This window comes from Peromyscus californicus, unplaced genomic scaffold (assembly GCF_007827085.1).
Source record: "Peromyscus californicus insignis strain IS unplaced genomic scaffold, ASM782708v3 Scaffold_3__1_contigs__length_106647218, whole genome shotgun sequence".
In the NCBI taxonomy this organism is placed as follows: Eukaryota; Metazoa; Chordata; class Mammalia; order Rodentia; family Cricetidae; genus Peromyscus; species Peromyscus californicus.
Window position 1 is genome coordinate 50,228,783 of NW_026294551.1, and position 24,293 is coordinate 50,253,075.

The 24,293-nt window shown below is 49.7% G+C and overlaps 2 protein-coding genes across 3 annotated transcripts; both read right to left on the reverse strand.

The window, feature by feature from the left end:
• Positions 1–86: 86 nt before the first annotated feature.
• On the reverse strand, positions 87–11,620 carry Mybbp1a (MYB binding protein 1a). 2 transcript variants are annotated; one of them, XM_052756210.1, is made up of 26 exons: positions 11,410–11,620; positions 11,210–11,305; positions 10,565–10,648; positions 10,398–10,472; positions 10,188–10,295; positions 9,164–9,339; positions 8,904–9,071; positions 8,693–8,810; positions 7,774–8,069; positions 7,444–7,554; positions 6,896–7,021; positions 6,595–6,762; positions 6,407–6,506; positions 4,749–4,845; positions 4,517–4,668; positions 4,210–4,314; positions 3,984–4,136; positions 3,731–3,907; positions 3,495–3,655; positions 2,774–3,017; positions 2,552–2,683; positions 2,398–2,466; positions 1,834–1,947; positions 1,547–1,648; positions 868–1,016; positions 87–762 (listed from the first exon to the last, which is right to left on the reverse strand). In XM_052756210.1, the coding sequence occupies exons 1-26, from the start codon at positions 11,599–11,601 to the stop codon at positions 174–176; spliced, it is 4,062 nt and encodes a 1,353-aa protein (XP_052612170.1). In that variant the 5' UTR covers positions 11,602–11,620; the 3' UTR covers positions 87–173. The 2 variants fall into 2 exon arrangements, with proteins under 2 accessions (XP_052612170.1, XP_052612171.1); XM_052756211.1 differs by having other exon boundaries at positions 4,228–4,314; positions 11,410–11,619.
• Positions 11,621–14,490: 2,870 nt separating this feature from the next.
• Ggt6 (gamma-glutamyltransferase 6) lies at positions 14,491–16,922 on the reverse strand. The gene is made up of 4 exons (XM_052755791.1): positions 16,786–16,922; positions 15,966–16,168; positions 15,774–15,887; positions 14,491–15,530 (listed from the first exon to the last, which is right to left on the reverse strand). Exons 1-4 carry the CDS (start codon positions 16,920–16,922, stop codon positions 14,491–14,493), a joined length of 1,494 nt encoding a protein of 497 aa, XP_052611751.1.
• Between the last annotated feature and the right edge of the window lie 7,371 nt (positions 16,923–24,293).

Genomic DNA, 24,293 nt, shown 5'->3' on the forward strand with positions numbered 1-24,293 from the left:
AGCTAGGACCAGGCCTGCAGTAGATGGACCCTGCCCCTGGAAGGTTGGTAAAAGACCCACTCACTGCCCAAAGCCAGAGACTGGTGTCATATACCATGGCAATATTTATTAAAATATTGGTGAAAAAATAGGAGTCTCTTGGGCTGCTGAAGGCAGGGAAGACCACACCTCACTCAAGGCGTCTGCACTTTCCTCTGGGCCACTTTCCTTTTCTTGACCCCACTCTGCAACAGGCTGGGGCTCCTGCTAACCAGAGACAGCCTTGCCCTCTTGCGTGGCAGGGCCGACTCGGGGGACTTTCTCAAGACCTCCTTTGTGGGAAGAGCCTTCTGGTGATGCTTTTTGCCTTCAGGCTCTATGGGGGACACAGGAGTGGCTCCATTCATTTGTGACAGCTCTTTTTTCTTCTGTAGTTTTGGGGTCTTAGCAGGGGTGCTAGGACTTAGGGTGAGGTTGTTGGGAGTTGGACTCTTGGTGACAGGTGTCCCATTCACCTGAGATGGGGTGTTGGCCTTCACCCTCCTCCTCTTCCTCTTGCCTGTGCTGGGGGGCTGGTCTTTCCCAGTAGCAGCAGGTGTAGCATCCGCTGTCACTACATCCTGCCCTGATGCAGCATCCTTTTCTGGTGTGGTGTCCTCAGACTTGAGTTTCTTTCGCTTCTTGGTCTCAGGCAAGAATCCCTTTTTCTTCCGCTTCGTGCTAATGGGGCTCTGGGAATCGCTAGGAGCGTCCTTGGCATTCTTCTTTTCTGACTTGGGACGCCTGTAAGAAGTAGGAAAATACAGAGTGAAGTCAGAGAGTGGAATATTGTTGGGAGGGCCTTTTTAGCCCCATTCCCAAGGTGTGGGGCCCTCTCCCAGAACATACTGGACTCCTAGCATCTTCATAGCCTGCCAGTAGAGGTCGTAGAGGCGGTTGGAGCCAGAGGAGTGGTTCCCCTGCTGTAGGCTTTGCCGTAGCTTCTGCTGCTTGCTCTGCAGCAAGCCCAAGAAAGAGGTGAGGTCCACAGACAGCTTCTGCAGAGGAAAGGCAGGCTGGAGTAGCAGTTGGGTCTTTCACCTGCTCCTGCGTCCTAAGCCACTCCTGTCTTTAAATCACTAGCCTCTCTACTATGGAGGACACAAGGCCCCGACCCAGCATTCTGTTTCCCTTTCCAAAGCCAGGGGCCCAGGTCCCTGCTTTTTCAGCTCCTAGTCCCCTGTAAAGGTGGTTCCAGACTAGAGAACCCAGAAGCCCATTTCCAGTGGCCTCCTGGAGCCCATGCCTCTTCCTGCTTAGAAACCTGGCTTCCTTCCAAACTGCTGCCCATCTGGGCTCATCTCTAGCTCTTCTCACTTTTCAGTTTTCTGACACATGGTGACCCAGTCTCACCCCAGTCTGCCAGGTCCAGATGTGACCTTCTACCTTTAGAAGTAATCACTTCTATCAACACACTAGCACTGTCATCTTTTAAAAGCCCAGATTCTGTCCCCTGGAAAGACTAATGCTAGAACCCCGCTGTGATGTCTATTCCACCTAGGGCGCTGATTCTTGGGCGCTGCCTTACCTCATGATTGACTGTCCTGAAGAGAGCGTTCAGCAGCTCCAAGGTGGACAGCTCCCTCTGGTGCTCCCCCTTGCTCTGCGCCTCTCCAAGTGTCTGCAGGGTCTATGGAGGAAGGCCAACACTTAGGCACTTCTGAGAACTGCCGAAGGCCTTTCTACATCCCTCATAGCAGTGGCCCAGAGGGAGGAAATGTTTCTGGGGACTAGCTAGCTTGCACAACCCACTCTGGAATCTCAAGTTCCAAGAAACCTGGGGTGAGTTCATGGTGAGAGCTTCATAGCTGTTACCTGGGCAACCTTTCCCAAGACCTGGCCAATCAGCTGCTCCCACTCAGGATCCTCAAAACATACTCTCAGCTCCCGTGCAGACAGGGTCTTCTGGAGCAGCAGACACGCCTGGGCCTGCACCAAGGAGAATGTAGTCAGCAGAAGCCCCAGCATGCCAGGTAAATAAAGGCTCAGAAACCACAAGCTTAGGAGCCTGCCCGTGCTGGGCCTTACAACCTTCGGTTTCTCTCTTCTCATGTGGCTAAAGGGCTGCTGAGATCTGAAGAGGCAATGGTCCCAACTGAATAGACCTCATGCTGGGACAGTCCCTGGCCCTTACTGAGTTAAGTCTTTCTCTAGCCTGCCTGACAGCCCTGGCATCTACGCAGACAAAGGGTGCCCTCTTGTGCAGGTCAGGCCAGAGATGAAATCTAGCAGTGCTGGAGGCCTTGGGCTAGACAGCAAGGTTCCCAAAGTTCCTCTGTGCCGACAATGTGCTGCACCATAAGCATAGCCAAGGTCAGTGAAGCAGGCCTATTAGGCCTCAGTGAGAAGGCTGCACAGGTCATCTAGACAGACCCTTACCTGATGGCGGGGCCGCAATGGGCCAGCCACATGCTGGACCAGGATGGGGAGCAAGTTCTTACAGATCACCTAGGGATTAGGGAAGGACAGGGACCATTAGTTGGGGACTGGGCCAGGCAGGGTTCCCAAGAGGCAGGCAGGCTCCTGCACTTACCGGGTATCGGGAGAAGAGGCTGAGGAACATGGGGACAGTGAGCGGGCTGTTACGCTTGGTCAGAAGAGATTCCAGAGCTGCTGAGTACACCCGGGTCACAAAGTCCAAGTCCAAACAATTGGCAGCCTGGGCCTGGTGAGAGAGCTGGGGTGAGACGGGGAGCAAGGCAGAGAAGACTGTGGGTGAGTCTTAGAGAACTGCCTGGGCTGGCCTCTGGCTCACCTCTGGGTCCTTGGGTTCAGACTGGGTGTCAGCTCCCCGTAGCTTCTGACCGTCCTGGTGCCTCTTAGCAGTGTTGCCCTTGAGGACTCGCAGCAGGTACAGAGAGGCGTTGAAGTAGTAGAGGGCTACGGAGGCGTCGGCCTGGCTGCCAGCCTGCTGCACAAGCCGCTCCACTTGGGCATGCAGAGCCTCTGCACAGGGCCCCACCTCATGGCAGTAGTGGCGGGCACGGCACAGATGATGCCTGTGAGCGGGCGGACGGGGCAACCTGGTCAGAGGGTGCTCTTCCTTCCACCTTGCTCTGCCATGCACAGCAAGAAGAGCAGCCCTAAGTACCACTGCATAGGTTAGAAAACTGACTTAGAGATGGATAGGGACTTGACCCAGGAGCCGAACACCTCTGACCTGACCCACCTCTCTCTCTATACCTGTTTTGTGGGATAGTGGCCTCAGACTCTGTAAAGCAAGTTCTATATGCTCAGGGATATGGACAGGCAGGACCAAGGACAAACCAGTGTCTGAATAGGTAGCGTGGTCTGGACTGGCATAATGTTGTGTGAGAGACAGCCCTACTCTCTTATCAGAACTCCCAACTATTGTAACACTGACGGCTGGATGGGACCAGAGTGTCAGGAACCCTGCTCTATGCACAGGGAGCACGAAGCATAAAGAAAATGGAAAGCTCAGGGACTGTGTGTCACCCATGGGCACGTGCACTCACATGAAGATGCGAGCAGTCTTGTGCAGGAGGTCCTGCTCCTGCTTGGTGGAGCCCTTGCTGCGCATGCTGTGCTGGATCATGCTCAGCAGTGGCTCAAGTAGTTCCAGGATCAGGGGGTGCTCAGGCTGCTTGGTCACCAGCACTTCAATCAGGTCCAGGACCTGTGGCCAGATGCCTGGGAGTCAGCCCACGCAGGAGCACAGGGGAGGCGCAGGAGCAGCACCTGCTGCACTCACCCGGATCTGGAAGTCCCGTCGGAGCTTCTTCTCCTTCTGCAGCTTGTTCTTCTCCTCTTGCCGGGCCTGGATGCGCAGCTTCTGCTCTGCAAATAGGCTGGCCAGGTTCTGGTCCAGGGCCATCATAGCCTCATCCCCAAGCTCCTCCTCTTCCTCCTCCTCACTGTTCACTCCACCCTGAGGTAGAGAAGCACAGCCATTAGCCTGGCCTTAGGTAGGTGGACAAAGCCCCTCTCCCCTGGCTCCTGCTCACCAGTGCATTTCCAGCTTGCAACACTTCCATCAGCTGCTGACGAAAGCCCGGATCCACATCCTTGTCACGGTCCTCCTCTTCACTCTCTTCCCCATCCTCACTATCCACGTCACTCTCTGAGTTCTTATTGTCTTCACTATCTGAGTCTTCATCCTATGGGTGGCAGGCAGGTAAGTCAAACCTTTTCAGTGACGCCAAGTGACTTATCTCCGGCCACCCATCCTACCTTGCACCTGATAAGTACCTCTCCATGCTTCGGCTGCTTCTCATTGGTATCATCGGTGACCACCACATTGTCATCCTCATCCTCATTGGTCTCGGGGTTGAGCACCTGAGGAGAAGTCCCAGACCACCATTGCACTTGCTGCCCCAACTGCCCACCTTCCCCAGTTCTGTTCTGCAGTCTCTTCTATTTTGGCCAAAGGTCCCCATCACCCCAGGGGGGAAACAGAAGATGGGAAGATAACACATACTCCCACTACCTCTCAGTGGACCCACCTTACAATCTTATTTTCCCAAAGGCCCCAACTCACAGCCAGGATTAGCTGCAGACCACGTGGAGTAAGGTGGGAACAGATATGGCCAAATACGTTCCGGACCACCTGGCGCATCAAGTTGCTGGGTTGAGCCAGCAGGGACAGCAAGATCTCTACCATCACCTCCACCCACACTGGTTCCTGGGAGGCTGCAAGTGGGAAAGCAGATTTAGGCTGAGCAGGATACAGGTAGCCTGGCTGCCCAGCCCGCCCCAGGGCAATGACGCACCTTTGGTCCTAGAGCGTGATCGACGGGGATTCTGCTCCATACTTTTCTTGATGCAGGTCTGGATGTCACTGAGGACATCACAACTCTCTGTAGGGGACTGTGGGTGGGATAAGGCAGAAGTCAGAAAGGAACTGGAACCCGAGTCCTCAGGTATGCCAGTCACTCTCACCATTCAGAATGGGCACCTGAGAGCTGCCCAAGAGCCTTGTTTGCACCGTGTGCACAGTCAGGAGATCACAGAGCCCACGTTCCCATCAACATCCACAGTCAAGGCTGACAAGGACACTCAGAGCCACAGGACCAGCAAATGCCAACCTCACATTGTTGAGCTACCCTTTCACTCCTGGTTTTAGACACACACTTGAAAACCAGTAGTTTTAATAAGATTTAAATGCATCTTGCTGGGAATAACCTGGGTACCTAGAAAGTAGTCTTTTGCTTGATAATGCTGTGGGCAGAGGCAGGAGCTCATGCCTTGGTCAGAGGTCTCTAGCTCCCCGGCTTTGAGAACTGTAGGTGCCTGCTCTGGGCTGTGCCTTTCCTCTATGGGTTTGATAAACATAAACTACAATTTCTTCTGCCAGTCAAGTTCAGAGGTGCAGGGGTCTGGGAAAGGGAACATGTATCTGAAAACCACAGGCTTGTTGCTAACAAGAGTCCTGTACACCCAGGCTACTAAGACCTGATGCAGTCTTGAAAAAAGAGCCTCGCCGGGCGGTGGTGGCGCACGCCTTTAGTCCCAGCACTCGGGAGGCAGAGCCAGGCGGATCTCTGTGAGTTCGAGGCCAGCCTGGACTACCAAGTGAGTCCCAGGAAAGGCGCAAAGCTACACAGAGAAACCCTGTCTCGGAAAACCAAAAAAAAAAAAAAAAAAAAAGAAAAAAGAGCCTCAGTGGTCTAGTGAGATTACCCAAGAGGGCAACGGCACCTGTTAGCAAACCTGGGTTTAATCCCCATTACCCACAGGCAAGACCTAAACCCCCAAGTTGTCCTCTGACCTCCACATGTATGCTATGGCACAGAACACCACACAAAATAATTTTAAAATGTTAGTTAAAACATTAAAGCTTCTTATAAGAAAAAACTGGGGGGTTGGGGAGAGAGATAGGTTCTAGAAGGCCCAAGACTGGAAAGCATATCAACTGCAGATTGTGATACATTGGGAAACTATGGCAGGCCACAAAGCCTTTGCTGGGGACATTACCAGTTTCAGGCATGACTGTCCCTTGCTTTGGGGTGAGGGGAAGTCCTCAGAGTTACATATGAAAACCTAGGCCCCATTTCTAAATGACTAGTGTCCTGGGTGTCAGACTGGCCTCCCTCCTGCAGGGGGCAGCACTTTCTTTTATAGTCACCACTTCCAATCAGTAAATCATGTCTAGGAGGGCCTGTGGGACTCTCAATCTCAGCAACTGGAGGTGTGGCCCAAAGCAGGCTACTCTGCTTCTGGCACCTGGCAAACACATGGAAAGCTGGGAGGCTGGCTGGTGCCCACGTGGATGGAGTGGTTTTTCCCACCTTGAGCTGTAACTTTCGTTTATTAGGGAATCCAACTTCCACCTTCACCTCCCACCGCCCCCAAAGCCTCTCAGTAAGGGTAGCCCCACGGTGCCTCAGAACTCCAGGCCTCATGCTCCTTTCTCTGCAGACCATAATACCTTGAAGAGGTGGAGGCCCACCAGAAGCAGCAGGTGCTGGAAGGCAACGGCCCTGGTCTCTGAGGAGCGGGCCTCTAGTTCCTTCAGAGTACTCATCATCCTGGGGGGAAGACATGGGCACATTTGCAGGCCCCACTGACAGACAGGCAGGGAACCCTCTTCCACCCCCAGAAGTCCCATGCCCTCACTGGTTCCAGGCCTGGCGCTGCTGTGTTGTGAAGGGTGTCACAATGGTCACGTTGCGGCTGTAGTTCAACAGCATGTCTGCCAACTGCACCAGGCGGTAAGTCCACGGCTTCCCGCTTTCATTCAGGTCTGGTGTCTGCCTAAACTTCACACTGAGGGTCTGTAGCAGGCTAGGTTAAGGGGGAGGTAGGGTTTCAAAGACTGCACTGGCATTCCCAGCCCCTGGACCCACCAGGCTCTCTGACCTTGCTCCCAGATCAGTAAAGAACAAGTGTCCCCATCTTCTAAGTGGCACAGGCCTACCTGAAGAAGGCACCAATGATGACATTTCGGTTCCGGTTGTCCAAGGGGAAGGAGAACTGTTGCTTTGTCTCTGGGATCTGGGGAGTGGACTTCTTTGTCTTGAAGAAGGCGTGGAACAAGCAAAACCTGGGAGCACAACCCCCACTGGCATGTTTAGACTCCCCTCAGCTGCACCATGTAAGGCCCCTTCTCTGCTTTGACCCTCTGAACACAGGTAGGTGACCTGAGTTGGAGCAGCAGAACCAGACCTGCTCCCCTGGAGTGAACAGAAGCTGGCTAGTATGGGGCAAAAGGCTTGCAGACACCGATGGGCAAAGACTGCCTGTAGAATCCATACATCAAGTCTGAACCTTTGGGGCCCCCCAGTTCTACACCTTCTGGGTCTCTTTCCATCACAGGCTAAGGTACTCCACAGATTCCCTTTGGTCCACTCCCTACTAACAACTTAACCTGAAGGCTTCTGGCTCCAGGGTAACCCAAACAAGGACTAGGCAATGGGCCTTGTTCCATGACCATGCCACCCACAGGGAGGCTAGCTCCTCACACACCTGGCTACTTGATCGACCACAGCATCATCCTTCTCCAGGTGCAGATGTTCCACGAGGCTGACCAGGCGGTGGATGATCCACTTCCGGAGCCGGAATACAGATCGTTCTGGCCTGGGAGCATGAGCAGGTCATATAATTCAAACATGATGATAAAAACAGGATGCTCCTTTGCCCCATTGTGGCAGAGCCATCCACACTCCACTCCAACCTCCAAATACCAATCAGGAAATACCAAGGTCACCTTCAAGAACTTTTCAATCCTCCCTACTCTAGTTTGAAGCCATGCCACTCAGGGATTTGGGCTCTCAGTGCTCCTGACACGTTACTCACACATTGAGCGAGGCATCCTGTGCTCTCTTCTGGTTGGCAGTGCTGAAGTCCACCAGGGAGTCCAGGTCAGGCTGGAGGAACATGTCCCGCAACCAGGCCACATAGCTCTGCAGGGCTTTACTACTCAATAACCGTGTGACCCGCCAGAAGGTAGGCATGACAGGAAGACCTTGGTTGGTGATGGACGTGAAGGCCACCATCATGGCAAACTGCCGTTCAGGGTCATCCTGGCACCCCTCCAGGAAGGTGCTCACATATGTACTTATCTCTGGGATGAACTTGAACAGGTTTTGGGGCTGCAAGATATGAGCAAGAGGTCGGGTTACCAGTGTGAAGATTCCAACATCACCACCTTCCTACCACTCCCTTTCTAGGTTAAACCCAGGGCTAGGAACCTCCTCCAAGTCTACAGCAGGGCAGAGGCTAACGGTGCCACAGTTCCATCAAGGCCTCTCTAATCTCTGACCCCTCAAATCCCTATAGCCCCAGCTCAAGAAGGTCCCCATCTGCCTCAAAGATTGAGGACAAGGTATTGTCCTGATTTGATGAGGCATGGGGGGAACCTGGGTTCAAATTCTGATAGACTAGTACCTAGCTGTGCCACCCTGGGACTCAAAATCCACCAATTTCCATGTGATTGCCATGTGCCAAGCACCAGGCTACTTATTTTCTTATGACAACCCTTTGTACTGGGCCCCCGCTATCATTGTCTTATGGATGGCAGGCACAAAAATGCAGAACACACGGCAATTGTTCTCATCAATGTGACCCTAGCAGAGAATTCCAGATAGACAGATAGCGGGTTGGGTCTGCTAGTGAGTGGGCCTCAGGACAAAAGGGCCTGATCACTGGTCAAACTCTTATACAGTCCCCAGTCCTGTCACACATCTTCAGAGATGACACATGGGATGACACCTACCTTAGAAATGACCATGTGCTCCCCAAAATGGCGGATCAAGTCTCCCCGCATCACCAGCTGCAGCTGCTCTTCGGACAGCAGAGGCAGGGATGCCCCCAGCAGGTGGAAACACATGTAGCTAAGGAGGGTTGGGGCAGTCTGGTCAGAGACCCAGTTCTTTGGGGTGGACACGTCCCACCCAGACTGGAGCAGAGGTTAGTGCCACACACACCTGGTTGACCAGCATGGCTTCTTCAGCAGCCCCTGCTCCAAAATCTCCTTCCAGAACAGTGTGAATTTGTTCTCCTTCAGCGCCAGGCGGAGCAGGTCCAGAGCCACGTCTGGCAGCTTATGCTCCTTCCTTACAGAGTTGGCCGCCATCCTCAGCACATTCACCAGACTATGGAGGGCAGAGGGGACTCAGTCAGCACCGCTTAGAGGACGAGGGTTCAGGACGCCCCCAGGGAGAGCCCACCCACTCTCTCCTCAAACCTGGGAATATTCTCTTCTGAGAACAGGTCAACCGAGCCCATCAGTGACTCAAGCTTTGCTGGCACCCTCTGCTGAGCCAAGAGGAAGAGCTCCAGGTACTTAGGGGAGCTAAGGATCACTTTCAAGTCCCCCTTGAGGACCTTTGGCAGGATCTCCTGGAACATGGACTCTGGGACCTGGAGTGGGAGCACAGGTGAAAAGGTGGCTCACCTGGCATCTTGTTTCTCCCTCTGCGTCTTGTTCTACCCACGGGCTTTTAAAAAACTACTATTTATTATGTATACAGTGTTCTGCCTACATGTCACAAGAGGTCACCAAATCTCATTATAGATGGTTGTGAGCCACCATCTCTGCAAGAGCAGTCAGTACTCTGGCCATCTCTCCAGCTGCTACCCCCCCCCCCCCCACCATGGGTTTTTGATACACCTCTAGCCAGCCAACTTGCTAAAGGTCAGACCTGTAAGAAAGCGCTGGCTACCCATCCCCAGCATCCTAGACAGCTAACTGGCCTGGGGCTACATTTAAAATTATTCCTTTTGTTTTTTAGAGGACCAGCCTGTTTCTTATCCAAGGAGCCCTATGTGAGGAGCTGCAACTTGAATTCTGGTCCTTCTCTATTTGTGCAGAAAGGCCCAAACAGGGATGAGCTGGTGGCAAATGATTCTACATGTGAACCTGCCTCAGTCTCCCAAGTAGGACAGTACAGACCCAGGCTTGACCAATATAACTATGGCAAATGTATTCAGACTGCCTTCTATACAGTCAGGCATTGACACACACTGTTCCAGACTCTCACTGTCCAACACAGAAACCACAATAGGGAGCTATGGAGCACCTGAAGTGCCTAGCTGAATGGAGAGATGCCGCGAACCCGAAAGACAGGCAGGACTTAAGATACGTGGTGACCCAAAAAGGCTCTTTACACCAGTTGCGTGGTTAAACCATCTGTCTTGGTGTTCTTGTATGCTAACCCAAATTTTCTCAGTGTTTCCAAAACCAGGCAGCATGACATGTCATCCCGTACCTCAGAGAGGATGTCCACCAGGGCCTTTATTGGCTGCCCCTGTAAGTGGTTGTAGTGATGGGACAGGATCTTCAGCAATCTCACCGACTTCATCAGGGCATCCTGGTCCTAGTACACAGAAAACAGGGTGTGTGAACAGGGCACACTATTGTCTGTTCTCCGCCAACCCTAAACCCGTCCCCCCTTGCCTCCTGTACCCAAAGCTCTCACCTTCACCAGGCGGCCTGACTGAAAGAGAGCTAGCACTCCAAACAGGTTTGCAAAGAGAGCAGGTCTCATCATCGCCTAGAAAGAGATCCCAAACACGGGTGATGAGGGTCCATCACCCCACCCGTACCTGTTCAGGGACGGGCTGGTCTGTCTGGGACTACACTCACCTTGTTCACCGTTTGCAGATTGTATTTTTCTTGCATCTGACTCAGGATGCTGCACAAGGGAATGTCTTCAAAAGACTGCAACAGCTGCCAGTAAAACCAAAACGAGCTCTGAGGAGTGGCCCCGGGAAGTGACACTAGCCCGAGTCAACTCGCCTTCCTCTGTGGTCCCTCTACATCATCTTGGCCACTCCTCCCATCTCTCACCACACGTTCTAAGGGATAATCTACTGCTCTTATGGGACCAAATATTGCACTGAGCCCCATCTCCACCAGGGCTTCTGAAGGCCTAGATTGCTCAACTTTACTTCCTGAAAATCCCATCCTATCCACACATCCTGCCCCGAGATGTCTTGAGGCTAACTCTAAGGGACAGTCTTCATTGCTCTTTCTTGTACAAATTGCTGAGTGGCCTGTCATCAGTTAGGTTCCCCACCTAGAGAGGGGTCCCTAGCTTTGCAGAAACCAACCTCAAAGTTCACTACTTCCAATAACTGTAGCTAATATACGCCTGCTAAACATGTATCAGAAAGAAAACTTCAGAAGCCTCTCGGATTTCTCCTCACCCAGCAGCTGCGGTGCCCCGCTATCCTTACACCCCACCTTTTGCCCAGCGTGGTTGCGCCCTTGCCAGACGCACCGCCTCACCTGTGCCAGCGCCAGACTGTAGCAGGGCCGAGCGGCTTCTCGGCCCACCCCAAGCCCAGTGACCAGGCGCTTCAGGGCATATTTCATCTCCGAACCCTGCGGAACCAAGAGCATCCCTAGTGTTAACAGTGACCCGGGGGCCCACCCCTGCCCCCTCGCATCTAGAGCCGCGACTGCGTCCGGGCCCCCCGCCATCATACACTGGGCCTTGTGCGCAAGTACTCCAGCAGCTTCTCCGTGGCCTGGAGCCGCGTTTCCTGCTCCGGCTTCGCGATGTCCCAGAAGAAGTCCAAGAACTCGCGGCTGTGCTCCAGCAGGCCGCGGCGGTCATCTTGGGCCGCTTCTGCTGGAGACGCAGGCTCAGCTTTCGCGGGGCTCTTCATCTCCGCCATGCTGCGCGGAACACGTGGTCTCGGAAGACGGTCTCTTCCAGGTCAGGTCCCGGCGCGTGCGCACTGGGACGGCCGGCTGGGGGCATGGCCTGGTGGGACAGGAGTGGTGGGGAGTCGGGCGGGGGATGTCCCGCCTTTCCGGTCTGGCCGTGGAGCCGCGTTTAGTACTCATGAACGCGTGTGGGGCGACTGCTGCTTTGGTACCTTTCTTTACGCCGCTGGCGCAAACAAATCCACTAAAAAGCCGCGGTACGGTACCCTCCCAGACCTCCATCTGCTCGCGAGCCATTCCATGATACTCGTGCAGCCCCCATTTCGCGCCTACTGTGTGCTCCGAAACAAAGCCACGGCTTTCCGAGGACTTTCTTTCTTGTGGGGGGGAGATGGTTGATGAACAAGTAGCCAAATACATTTAAAACGATAATTATGAAAATAAAGACTGTAGGGAGCAGAGCCCTTTAAATGTTAAAATATATGAAAACATCACCTGTTAAAAAGCCTTGGCAATTAAAAAGAAAATTCAATAGATCCTAAGATACTATATAAGAACTTAGTCACTCGATGAGACTATAACGAAACTGTGACACGTGGGCTGACAGCTGAGGGACAAGATGGCCTCAACTGTCTGTCCCCTTGGGCAAAAATCCAAAAGGGGACAAACAAGTAGGCCAAGGACATTGCTTCTACAAAGGCCCCTCTTCCACAAAGATGAGGAATGAGGCCAATGAGGGCACAGGGATGCAGGTGCCTGGAAAGCGAGGTTGCATAGGACCCCAGGCAAGGGTCAAGAATTCAGACTTTCTTCTGAGTGCGCAGGGAAGGATTTACATCGGATTTACATGTTTAAAAGATCAACTGTTGACTGAATGGGCATGGTCTGTGGCTGTAAGTACAGAGAGTGAATAGAGCTGGCGTCAGACCTGGGCTAAGCTGGTCAGAGTGGATGATGAACTGGGTCAAAGGAGAGGAATAGCTAGAGAGGACGCCAGGCTAAAAGCTGAAATGGTTGAGCAGATGTTGGGATCATTGAGCCTAGGGGTGTTTTTGTTTGGGATAGGTGGAGTTGGTGTAATCAAGAGTTCTGGCTTGGGACTGGGGATATGGTGTGGTAGTAGAGTACCTGCCAAGCATACCATGTTATGCCCAGATTGGGACCCCAAAGACAAACCACCACAGACCTTAGGTTCAGAATGCAATTAGCATGGTTTATTTCTGTTTGTTTACAAGCCGCGGACAGGGAAGCTCATCCAAAGCACTCACTCGCAGTCGTGAGGCCAGGAGGAACTTGCTTTTTCTTTGTGTGGCTAGCTTTTTAAAGGCAAAATCCACAAGCCCTTCAGGGGGGTTGGGGGAGTTTTGCACGGGTGCAACTCGGATTGGTTTATCTTTATCTCTGTTCTCTTTTAATTGGGTGAGGGTATGTAACCTTTGAATTTACTGGTTGGTGGTTACAATTTATTACTTTGGGGGCAGTCCAGCACAAGTCCCAGGCTTTGTTCTTGAGCCACCATGGGGGCTGGCTGGTCAAGCACGTACTGCACATAACTCTAAGTTGGTGAGGGGCCCCAGAAAGTAAACATCTGGCTAAACTTTGAGCAGTCTTTTGTTCATGACCCTCCCAGAAACTGCTTGCTCAAGTCTCAGGAAACTGAAATTGAGGCCTGATCTCTGAGAGAAGACTGAGCAGCCTGTTATGGCATCTGCTTGGTCCTTTCACCAGGGCTCTAAATTTGATCTCCAGCTCAACAAAACAAAACAATTAGCTGAGTGTGTTGGTGGTCTATGTGCCTGGATCAGACTGGAGTGAGATTCTGCCTTAAAAAACAAAGTATAGGGACTGGGGAGATGGCTCATTGCTTAAGAACACTTACTACTCTTGCCAAGGACCTAAGTTTAGTTCCCAGCACCCATACAGCAGCTCATAGCTATAACTCCAGTTCCAGGGGATCCAAAGCCCTCTTCTGGCTTCCTCAGGCACAAGATGCATGTATTTTACGTGCACATATGTAGTCAAAACACTCACATGAAATGAAAACATCTTTTTTTTTAATTAAAAAATTAAACCCTCAAAACATTAAATCGGAGTTACCTTTTACTTTGTCAGGTAGGGGAAATGCTACTGGATGTCCTTGCCCTTGGCCTGAGGAACTATTTCTAGAGAGATGTAGCCCAGAGATCTCAACCCTAGAGGGAAGGTCATGGTCAACCCAATTCCAGCCCTTTATAATCAGAGGCAACTCCGACTCACTTTCCCAACCCTTCTCTGCTCTGCCGTCTGTTCTATGTGTGAAACTAAAGAGATTTACCTTGCACAGATGGAACCTCAGGTAGCAGAGGTGGGTGGAGCAGGGGAAAGTTGAAAGACCAGGCTCCACCTTGTGTCTGGTGTCCATCTGTGTTGCACATGGCAGATGCCTTGGCATCAGAGATCTCAAAGGATAATGGGAAAGTTAACCAAAAAGCGGGAATGGCACTCGGTCCCTGGGCGATTTGGACTTTATTAGCTTCCATTCCAATTGACAAAGATCAGCAGGGAATGGTCCAATGGAAGATGGTGCTGCTTACACTGTCCAAAGACTAGCCAGGGGCTGTCAACCTTCCACTGACTTTCCTGAAGGTGAGTTGCACTGTTTCTTTTTCGTCATCCTCTAGGTCCTTATCTGATAGAAAACCCAGCAATTCCGTCAGTGTGGGTGCTAGGAAACATGGTTGGACTAGCCCTGGATGCCAGAGCTAGAGCCGGGTAACAGAACGGGATGGAGTGCGGGCTGATGGAGCAGGGAACACATCACAGATCCATTCTCTTCATGCGCTCTTTGCTGCTAGGCCTTCTCTGTTCTGGCTCTCGGGTTCCAGACACCTCCTCCCTCTCCAGACTCTGACCCTCTGTTAATACCCCTGGAAGGGGCAGCAGCCACTGGGGACACTGGAAACATGGGCATGTTCTGCATGGACTACCACCTGGAGTAGGTTCTCTTGGCCACAAACTTCAGGACTTTCTGTGGGTCTTTGTTGAGCTTGATGGTGGGGCTGCTGTTGGATTTGGGATGCTGCCAGATGATTGAGCAAGGTGCAAGTCATGGCTTTGGCCCCTCTGGGTGTCCCTGAAGCCACCAGCCCCAACATATCAGCTTCTGTGTCATCCACACTGCCACGGAGAATGAGTGGACAGGCCCAGGTACTAGGTGCAGATCTGGCTACCAGGTTGCTGAGCAGAACCCCGGTGCTTGGGGACAGGTGTCCAGAACCAAAGGAGCTGTTAATTGAGGAGGTTAGAAGGAGCATAGAACCACTGCTGTCCACGGTGGCCAAGGCGCTATTCACTGAGGTCATGGCAGTTTGCAGGAGGGATAGACAGGAAGTGGGGCTGGGTGTCCTGGAGTGAAGGGCGGACTGCAGCAGTTCCAGCAGTTCTGGACCAGCTGAGGGACCAGGAGTAGTGAACAGGACGCCCTGTGGCATGGGAAGCTGCAGGGCAGGCTCTAAGGAGGGCGTGGGCTGAGCAGGGGTCTCCTCTAGCCCCAGGTCTCTGACCAGCAGTCTCAGCAAAGCATCCCCAGCAAGGTCTGAGCTTGAGGCCAGGGCTTCCTGGTGCAACACAGCTGCCAGGTTGGGGTTGGTGGCTTGAGCCCCAAGACCCAGTGGGGTCCCATTGGTGTGGCAGAACAGTGGACAGAGCTCCTTTCTGCCCTGGGCTGCTAGTGCCCTTGCCAGGGGTACATCTACCTCAAAGCCCTTTTGAGCCAGCATGGCCGGCTTGGCCAGCAGGTGTGGCCAGGGCAGGCGGCCGAAGTGTGTGTGAAGTAAATGAAGGGCAGGCAGAGCTGTGGGCAGCCCCAGGCCAGGGGCCAGGGTTTGGGCTGGGCCTGCTGTCAGGGCAGTTGAGTTTCCTGAGGAGCTATTGTAGAAGAGGCCCCAGAATGTGGCACCTGTTGGGAGACAAAGAGACCACACAGAGGTCAGAGGCACTGGCTAGGGCTGGGGTCAGGATCCTCCAGCAGTCCCAGGTAGAGGAGAATTAGGAGTTACTGACCAGGCTGGGGTCAAAGGTCACTCCGGACTAGGACTGGTGCTCAGATCTTACGTCGTTCTCACTAGCTAGTCTTGAGGAAATGGCCACTGACTAGGTCCCAGGTTGGAGTCTTTGTCCAGGGCCCACAGACCACACTGACCTAGCCCGGTTGCATGAGGATGCACCACTGCCAGACACAAAGCTGCTCCAACTCCGGCATCCACGACATTGCCCCCAGCAACGAGCAGCTCTTGACCCAGCTGAGAACATGTGGCTGCAGTGAGGAAAGGTCTATGTGTGACGGGAAGGTGCCCCGGACCATTGACCCCCTAGCCCCTTCCCCAGCACTGACCTGCAGGGCTGATAACGGCTCCATGGTGGTACACACCGGGGTGATGGGAGTGTCTGCTGGCTGGAGGGGCCACAGAGCCCAAGTTTCCTTCTGGACTGTCCCTCCTGTGCAGCTGCCTCAGAGCCAGGGAGCTGCTAACAGCTAGCAGCAGCAGGCTGGCCAGCAGGCGGGCCCAGGCTCCTGGCAGCCAGACAACCTTGTTCCTGCAGAAAGGGGAGTCCTGAGCCAGGGAAGGGGTGGAGGGGCACCCAAGGACCCCAAGAGGACCCAAGGAATGTTTCCCCAAATGGTTTGGTTTTGCAAGCGCAAAAGCTGGCGAAGGAGAGAGATTCCAGGCCCAGGACACTGCATTGGCAAAGACACAGATGTAGGAAAAAGCTGGGGAAACTGAGGCTGGCTTGGAGGGAGTGTCTACAGAAGAGCTGGCGAAGTCAGAGGCCAGTCAGTTAGAGGGAAGCCTGGAAGGGGCATGGCATACAGGAGAGAGGAGGCTGAGCAGCAGGGCTCAGCCGGGCGTAACCAGGTCCTAACCTGCCTAGCAGGTGCTAAGGCATGGGTGTGGGGTGAGGCTGGCAGAGCTGGGACAAGATAGGGACCGGCTTGATACAAATGTCCCTTCAGATACACAGACCTTTGATTGACTGGCTCAGTCCCAGGGTGGGTCTGCAGCCTAGAGGCCCCCCTCCCCTACTCATCTAGAAAGTCCCTGGAGCTCGGCCGAGTGTGGGATTGCCTGACCCAGCTTAGGGGCTCCAGAGAGAGGAACTTGCCAGCCTTCCAGCCTGAGTTACGGGGTTCCCAAGGCCCCTGGATGACTCACCCGGGGGTACTTCGGGATCTCCTTAGGGACAGGACCAGTGGCTCTGCTGTTTCTTCCTCTTCCTCCTCCTCTGACTCCATGCCAGGCTCCCAGAGTTGCAGCTTATGGTAGAGCACAGCTTCTGTGGTGGTATCCATGGCCTGTGCGGCCCCAGGTCTCTGCCGAGAGCCCTGGCGGTTGAGACTGCCAGGTAGGTTGCCAGGTAGGTAGACAGGCAGGCTGTGGCTGCTGCTGGGTGGCCTTGGGGAAGGGAAGTGGTGAAATGGAGAACAGGTCTGGGCAGGGCGGGGCTGGGGAGGCTGCAATGAGCCTGCCTCATTAGGACATGAGTCTCTCATAAGGGTTCCCCAAAGAACTGCCGCACAGGGGTCACGGTTTATCCAGGTCTAGGACGAGCCCATCGCTATAGCCATAGACTGTAGGGGTGCGGGCGGGGGAGGGGGGGGCTCCTCTTAACCTTTGAGATCCTTAACAACTCAGGTCCCTAGGGACGGTGGATATGAATTAGAACTAGGATTACAAGGGTGACTTGGGTGGTGGCTTTAGCAACACCAACCAGGTTATATTGTCAGGGGTGTGGCTTCCAGGTAGGGTCATGGTCCAGTCTTACTCTACTGTGAGATCTTGAGACAAATCTTTCGAAGGCCTCCCCTGGATATGTCATGTGGCTCCTGCCCAGCAGGTGGCATCTGAAACATCTGTGGGGGAAAAGTCTGGAAAACATGGTTCCAATTCCTTCTCCCTGGAATTCACACCAAGGTCACGTTCCAGGGCAAGGCGGTGCGTTTTGCAACAGTCCCACATTGGAACCTACTCAAACACCCATTGTCGGGAAAATGAACCACGTAAGCCACTATTCAGCCAATGGGGTATCTGTAGCAGAGAGAAGGAGCAAGCTACAACCATGTGCAATATTGTACACGAATCAGAAGGAACACAGTGAGTGAAAGAGGCCAGGCGGGAAAGGGCACACATTGTGTGCCTTATGCAAGGCTCAAAACTGGGCAGGACTAGTTAGCTTTTAGAGTCTGAGGGGGATGGAGTAGGGAATAGGGACAAGGCATCTGGGAAGCTGGAGATGTCTGTTTATCTTTCTTTTCTTTTCTTTTTTCTTTTTTTGAGACAGGGTCTACATAGGCCTGACTATACTAGAACTCACTCTGTACACCAGGCTGGCCCCTAACTCAGGGAGATCCATCTTCCTCTGCCTCCCAGTGCTGGGATTAAAGGCATGTATCCTGGGGAGTCAGCCTAGCCTGGTTGAGGCAGATCCAGTCCCCTCCTCCCTGCACCAAGGCTGAGCAAAGTGTCTCAGCATAGGCCCTAGGTGGGGGAGGTGGGAATGGGGGATGGGTTGGGGGGGAAGCCTGGGGGGTGGGAGGAGGGAGGACAGGGGAATCCGTGGCTGATATGTAAAATTAAATTAATTATAAAATAAAAATATTTATTAAAAAAAGGTGTGTACCGCCACACCTGGCTGTCCTAATTTTTTTTTGAAAAGAAACTGTTGCTGATGTTTAGTGGATTAAAAGTTTTTTTGGGCCGGGCGGTGGTGGCGCACGCCTTTAATCCCAGCACTCGGGAGGCAGAGCCAGGCAGATCTCTGTGAGTTCGAGGCCAGCCTGGTCTCCAAAGCGAGTTCCAGGAAAGGCGCAAAGCTACACAGAGAAACCCTGTCTCGAAAAACCAAAAAAAAAAAAAAAAAAAAAAAAAGAAAGAAAAAGAAAAAGTTTTTTTGAGTTTTTGTTTGCTTGTTTGAGGACAACTTGAGGTTGATTTTCTCCTTCTATCGTCTGGATCCAGGTGACCAAACTTAAGTGGTCAGGCTTGACAGTGAGCCATCTCAGTGGCCCTTCTTTTTTATTTATAATTTTTTTTTTTTTGAGACAGGATTTCATGTAGCGCAGGCTTCCCTCAGCTGAGGGAGGATGGCCTTGAACTTCTGCTCCTCCTGCCTTCACTTCCGAAATGCTGGGATTATAGGCTTGCATCACCATGCCTGGCCTAATGAATTAAAAGTTTAATATCAAAATGTAAATGACTTCATTTTTATGTCATAAAAAAGCAGGTCCCTTAGACAAGGGGCCTTGTCTTTACTGTTAGACAGCCTTTATTTTTATTTGTTACAGTGTTTCTAACATGCTGAATCACCACTGTCTCACATGGTGCCCACTAGCTGCCATCCCTACACATTGTCTATTCAAGATTCATAAAGGGATCGAGTCCCTGCAGTATTCCCTGGACATGTCTGCTTCATTGAACTTCACTGATAGCTTCTTTTCTTTCCTCCTCCTCCTTCTTCTTTTGTTTTGTTTTTGTTTTTTGAGACAAGGTGTTTCTCTGTGTAGCCCTGGCTGTCCTGAACTCACTCTGTAGACCAGGCTGACCTTGAACTCAAAGATCTGCCTGCCTCTGCCTTCTGAGGGTTGGGATTAAAGGCGTGTGCCACCATGCCTGGCCAAGCATAAATTATCTTTTAAAATCCTAGGTATAGGGGCTAAAGCAATGGCTTGGTAGTTAAGAGCACTTGCTGCTCTTGTAGATGACCTGGATTTGATCCCCAGCACCTAAATAGTGACTCACAACTGTGGCATGTGGTGTTCATACATACATGCAGGCAAAACACTAATAGACATTTAAAATTTCTTTTTAAAAAAGATGCTGGGTACAGTCTCATATGCCTGTAATCTGAGCACTCACAAGGTCCCGGAGAAAGAATTATAAGCTCAAAGCTAGCCTTGGTTGCTTAGTGAGACTCTGTCTTAAGAAACGAAACAAGGGGCTCAGGGGTTAAGAGCAGCCAAGAACATATCCTGCTCTTGCAGAGAACCTGAGTTCAGTTCCCAGTACCCACATCAGGCATATCATAACCGCCTGTAACTCTAGCTCTAGGGGATCAAACACCCTCTTCTCTCCTCTTTGGGCCTCTGAAGATATGTGCACCCACTTGAACCCATATGTACATACTCAAATACACATATACACATAATTAAAATAAAAAGAAAGTAAGCTTGGGAAGCCAAGCATGGTAGCACAGGTATATACATTGAGGAGGTGGAAGCAAGAGGATCAGGAGTTCAAGGCCAGCCTGGGCTGTCTGAGACATTGTCTCAAACAAAACAAAACAAAAACAAATAAACAAAAACAACCTGGAGTTGTAAATACGAGGCAGAGGGTGTTCTGTTTCACATGCACAAAGCCCTGAGTTCTGGAAAAATTTTATTTTTCTTTCTATGTTTTCATCCATGCCTGTCATTCCAAAACTCAGGAGGTTGGAATAGGAAGGTTGTGAGCCCATGGTCAGTCTGGGCTACATAGCAAGATCTTGTCTCAAAACTCCCCAAATAGTCAACCGTGGCAATGCACACCTTTGATCCCCATACCCAGGAGGCAGAGGCAGACAGGTATCTGTCATTTTGAGGCCAGCCTGGTCTACATAGTGAGTTCCAGGAGAGCCATGGCTATGTAGAGAGACCCTATCAGTAGGCTCAGAAGTTAAGAGCACTTGCTGCTCTTGCAGAGAACCTGGGCTGAGTTCCTAGCACCCACATGGTGGCTCACAATCACATGTAACTCCTGAGAGGTTATACTCAGGTACACACATAGTGCACATATGCACATGCAGGCAAAATAATCAAACACATAAAAACAATCTTTTAAAAACATTGGAATAACCTCCTGTGGTCTATCGGACCACCATGCCTTAAAGTTAGATTTCAACAACAACAAAAACTAAAGAAAGCCTACAATCTCATGGAAACTGAATAATGCCCACCTGAATCACCAATGGGTCAAGAAAGAAATAAAAAAAGAAGTTAAAGACTTCCTAGAGTTCAATGAAGATGAAAGTACAACATACCCAAAGTGATGGGACACTATGAAAGCAGTGCTAAGAGGGAAATTCATAGCTCTAAATGCCCACATAAAGAAGTTGGAGAAATCTCACACTAATGACTTAACAGCACATCTGAAAGCTCCAGAACAAAAAGAAACAAACTCACCCAGGAGGAATAAATGCCAGGAAACAATCAAATTGAGGGCTGAAATCAATGAAATAGAAACAAAGAGAACAATACAAAGAATCAATGAAACAAAGATTTGGTTCTTTGAAAAAATCAACAAAATAGACAAACCCTTATCCAAATTAACCAAAAGGCAGAGAGAGAGCATCCAAATTAACAAAATTAGAAATGAAAAGGGGGACATAACAACAGACAACGAGGAAATTCAGAGAATCATCAGGTCATATTTCAAAAACCTGTACTCCACAAAATTGGAAAATCTAAAAGAAATGGATAATTTTCTGGATAGGTACCACATACCAAAGTTAAATCAAGACCAGATAGACTATTTGAATAACCCCTAAGGAAATAGAAACAGTCATTAAAAATCTTCCAAACAAAAAAAGCCCAAGACCAGATGGTTTCAGCACAGAATTCTACCAGATCTTCAAAGAAGAGCTAATTCCAATACTCTTCAAATTGTTCCACACAGTAGAAACAGAAGGAACATTACCAAACTCCTTCTATGAGGCTACAGTTACTTTGATTCCCAAGCCAAACAAAGATGCAACAAAGAAAGAGAATTACAGACCAAGCTCCCTCATGAACATTGATGCAAAAATACTCAATAAAATATTGGCAAACAGACTCCAAGAACACATCAAAACAATTATCCACCATGATCAAGTAGGCTTCATCCCAGAGATGCAAGGTTGGTTCAACATACGAAAGTCTGTCAATGTAATACACCATATAAACAAACTGAAAGAAAAAAAAAACACATGATTTATCTATATGTCTCATTTCAAAAAAATAGTAAGAAATCCATGAATAAAACTGGCTATGTTATCAGAAAAAAAAAAACACATGATCATTTCATTAGATGCTGAAAAGGCCTTTGACAAAATCCAACACCCCTTCATGATAAAGGTCTTAGAGAGATCAGGAATACAAGGAACATACCTAAACATAATAAAGGCAATTTACAGCAAGCCAACAGTCACCATCAAATTAAATGGAGAGAAACTCAAAGCAATTCCACTAAAATCAAGAACAAGACAAGGCTGTCCACTCTCCCCATATTTACTCAATATAGTACTTGAAGTTCTAGCTAGAGCAATAAGACAACAAAAAGAGATCAAAGGGATAGAAATTAGAAAGGAAGAAGTAAAACTTTCACTATTTGCAGACGATATGATAGTATACATAAATGACCCCAAAAATTCTACCAGGGAACCCCTACAGCTGATAAATTCCTTCAGTAAAGTGGCAGGATACAAGATCAACTCAAAAAAGTCAGTAACCCTCCTATACACAAATGATAAAAGGCTGAGAAAGAAATCAGAGAGACATCACCCTTTATAATAGCCACATATAATATAAAATACCTTGGGGTAACACTAACTAAACAAGTGAAGAACCTGTATGATAAGAACTTTAAGTCTCTAAAGAAAGAAATTGAAGAAGATATCAGAAAATGGAAAGATCTCCCATGCTCATGGATAGGTAAGATTAACATAGTAAAAATGGCAATCTTACCAAAAGCAATCTACAGATTCAATGCAATCCCCATCAAAATCCCAACACAATTCTTCACAGACTTGGAAAGAACAATACTCAACTTCATATGGAAAACCAAAAAACCCAGGATAGCTAAAAGAATCCTGGACAATAAAGCAACCTCTGGAGGCATCACCATCCCTGACCTCAAGCTCTACTATAGAGCTATAGTAACAAAAACAGCTTGGTACTGGCATAAAAACCGACATATGGACCAATGGAATTGAATTGAAGACCCTGACATTAATCCACACACCTATGAACATATTCTTTTCGACAAAGAAGCCAAAACTATACAATGGAAAAAAGAAAGTATCTTCAACAAATGGTGCTGGCATAACTGGATGTCAACATGTGAAAGATTGCAAATAGATCCATATCTGTCACCATGCACAAAACTCAAGTCCAAGTGGATCAAAGATCTCAACATAAATCCAGTTACACTGAACTTGATAGAAGAGAAAGTAGGAAGTACTCCTGAACTCATTGGCACCAGAGATCACTTCCTAAATATAACACCAGTAGCACAGACACTGAGAGCAACAATTAATAAATGGGACCTCTTGAAACTGAGAAGCTTTTGTAGGACAAAGACACGGTCAATAGACAAAAAAGACAGCTTACAGAATGGGAAAAGATCTTCACTAACCCCACTTCTGACAGAGGACTGATCTCCAAAGTATATAAAGAACTCAAGAAACTAGACATCAAAATACTGAACAATCCAATTTAAAAATGGGCTACAGAGCTAAACAGAGAATTCTCAAAAAAAAAAAAAAAAAAAAAAAGAATCTCAAATGGCTGAAAGACATTTAAGGAAATGCTCAACATCTCTAGTCATCAGAGAAATGCAAATCAAAACAACTCTGAGATACCACCTTACACCTGTCAGAGTGGCTATGATCAAAAACACTAATGACAGTCTATGTTGGAGAGGATGTGGAGCAAGGGGAACACTCCTCCACTGTTGGTGGGAGTGCAAACTTGTACAACCACTGTGAAAACCAGTATGGCGGTTTCTCAGAAAATTAGGAATTGGTCTACCTCAAGACCCAGCCATACCACTCTTGGGCATATACCCAAGGGATGCTCAATCATACCACAAAGATACATGCTCAACTATGTTCATAGCAGCACTATTCGTAATAGCCAGAACCTGGAAACAACCTAGATGCTCATCAACTGAAGAATGCATTAAGAAAATGTGGTACATATACACTATGGAGTACTACTCAGCAGTAAAAAACAATGACAGCATGAAATTTGCAGGCAAATGGATGGAACTAGAAAATATCATCCTGAGTGAGGTACCCCAGACTCAGAAGGCCAAACATGGTATGTATTCACTCATAGGTGGATACTAGATATAAAGCAAAGTGCAATCAGACTACAACCCACAGATCCAGGGAGGCTACCTAGCAGGGGAGACCCTAGGATGACTGTGGCTTATAATAAGTTTTGGTTTTACCCAATCACTGGGCAAGCTTTAATGAAACATTCCATATTAGGATGAGAATTTGTACTATATCAAGCTGATGAAAGAAAATGCTGGCCATATTTTCAGGAGGGAAGGCTAAAATCTTTTTAGATTATGGATTAGCCATTTTGAAAAATGTCTACTGTAAATCAAACAGTGAAGGGGAAGATGAACAGATGAAGACAGGCTTCTTCTGTATCCCAGAATCTAATTAATATTTATATGTATAATTCAGCTATTATTTGGCTTAAAGGGGCTTGCTTATTGGGAAATGTTATCATTTATACTATTTTCTATAGAGAAAATATTTTCCAGTTTCAAATAACCCTGGACTTTTGAATTACAACCTATTTTTATGTTAAAAAAAAGTCTGTAAAAAAAAAGGGGGGTATCTAGGCAGTGTGTGTATGTGTGGCAATTTGTTTTCCTTTGTTTAGAGACAGGGACTCAGTGTGTAGCAAGGAACTCAT

What these genes read in the sequence shown, in the direction of transcription:
- Mybbp1a (XM_052756210.1), bottom strand. Translation starts at nt 11,601, where the DNA reads ATGGCGGAGATGAAGAGCCCCGCGAAAGCTGAGCCTGCGTCTCCAGCA. An exon ending in AGTCAGGCCGCCTGGTGAAG is followed by an intron (nt 10,296 to 10,397) that starts GTGAGAGCTTTG and finishes TCTGTGTACTAG; the next exon opens with GACCAGGATGCCCTGATGAA. An exon ending in GCCTCTTCTCCCGATACCCG is followed by an intron (nt 2,467 to 2,551) that starts GTAAGTGCAGGA and finishes CCTAATCCCTAG; the next exon opens with GTGATCTGTAAGAACTTGCT.
- Ggt6 (XM_052755791.1), bottom strand. Translation starts at nt 16,922, where the DNA reads ATGGATACCACCACAGAAGCTGTGCTCTACCATAAGCTGCAACTCTGG. An exon ending in AGATCCCGAAGTACCCCCGG is followed by an intron (nt 16,169 to 16,785) that starts GTGAGTCATCCA and finishes CCCTTTCTGCAG; the next exon opens with GAACAAGGTTGTCTGGCTGC. An exon ending in AGCCGTTATCAGCCCTGCAG is followed by an intron (nt 15,888 to 15,965) that starts GTCAGTGCTGGG and finishes TCCTCACTGCAG; the next exon opens with CCACATGTTCTCAGCTGGGT.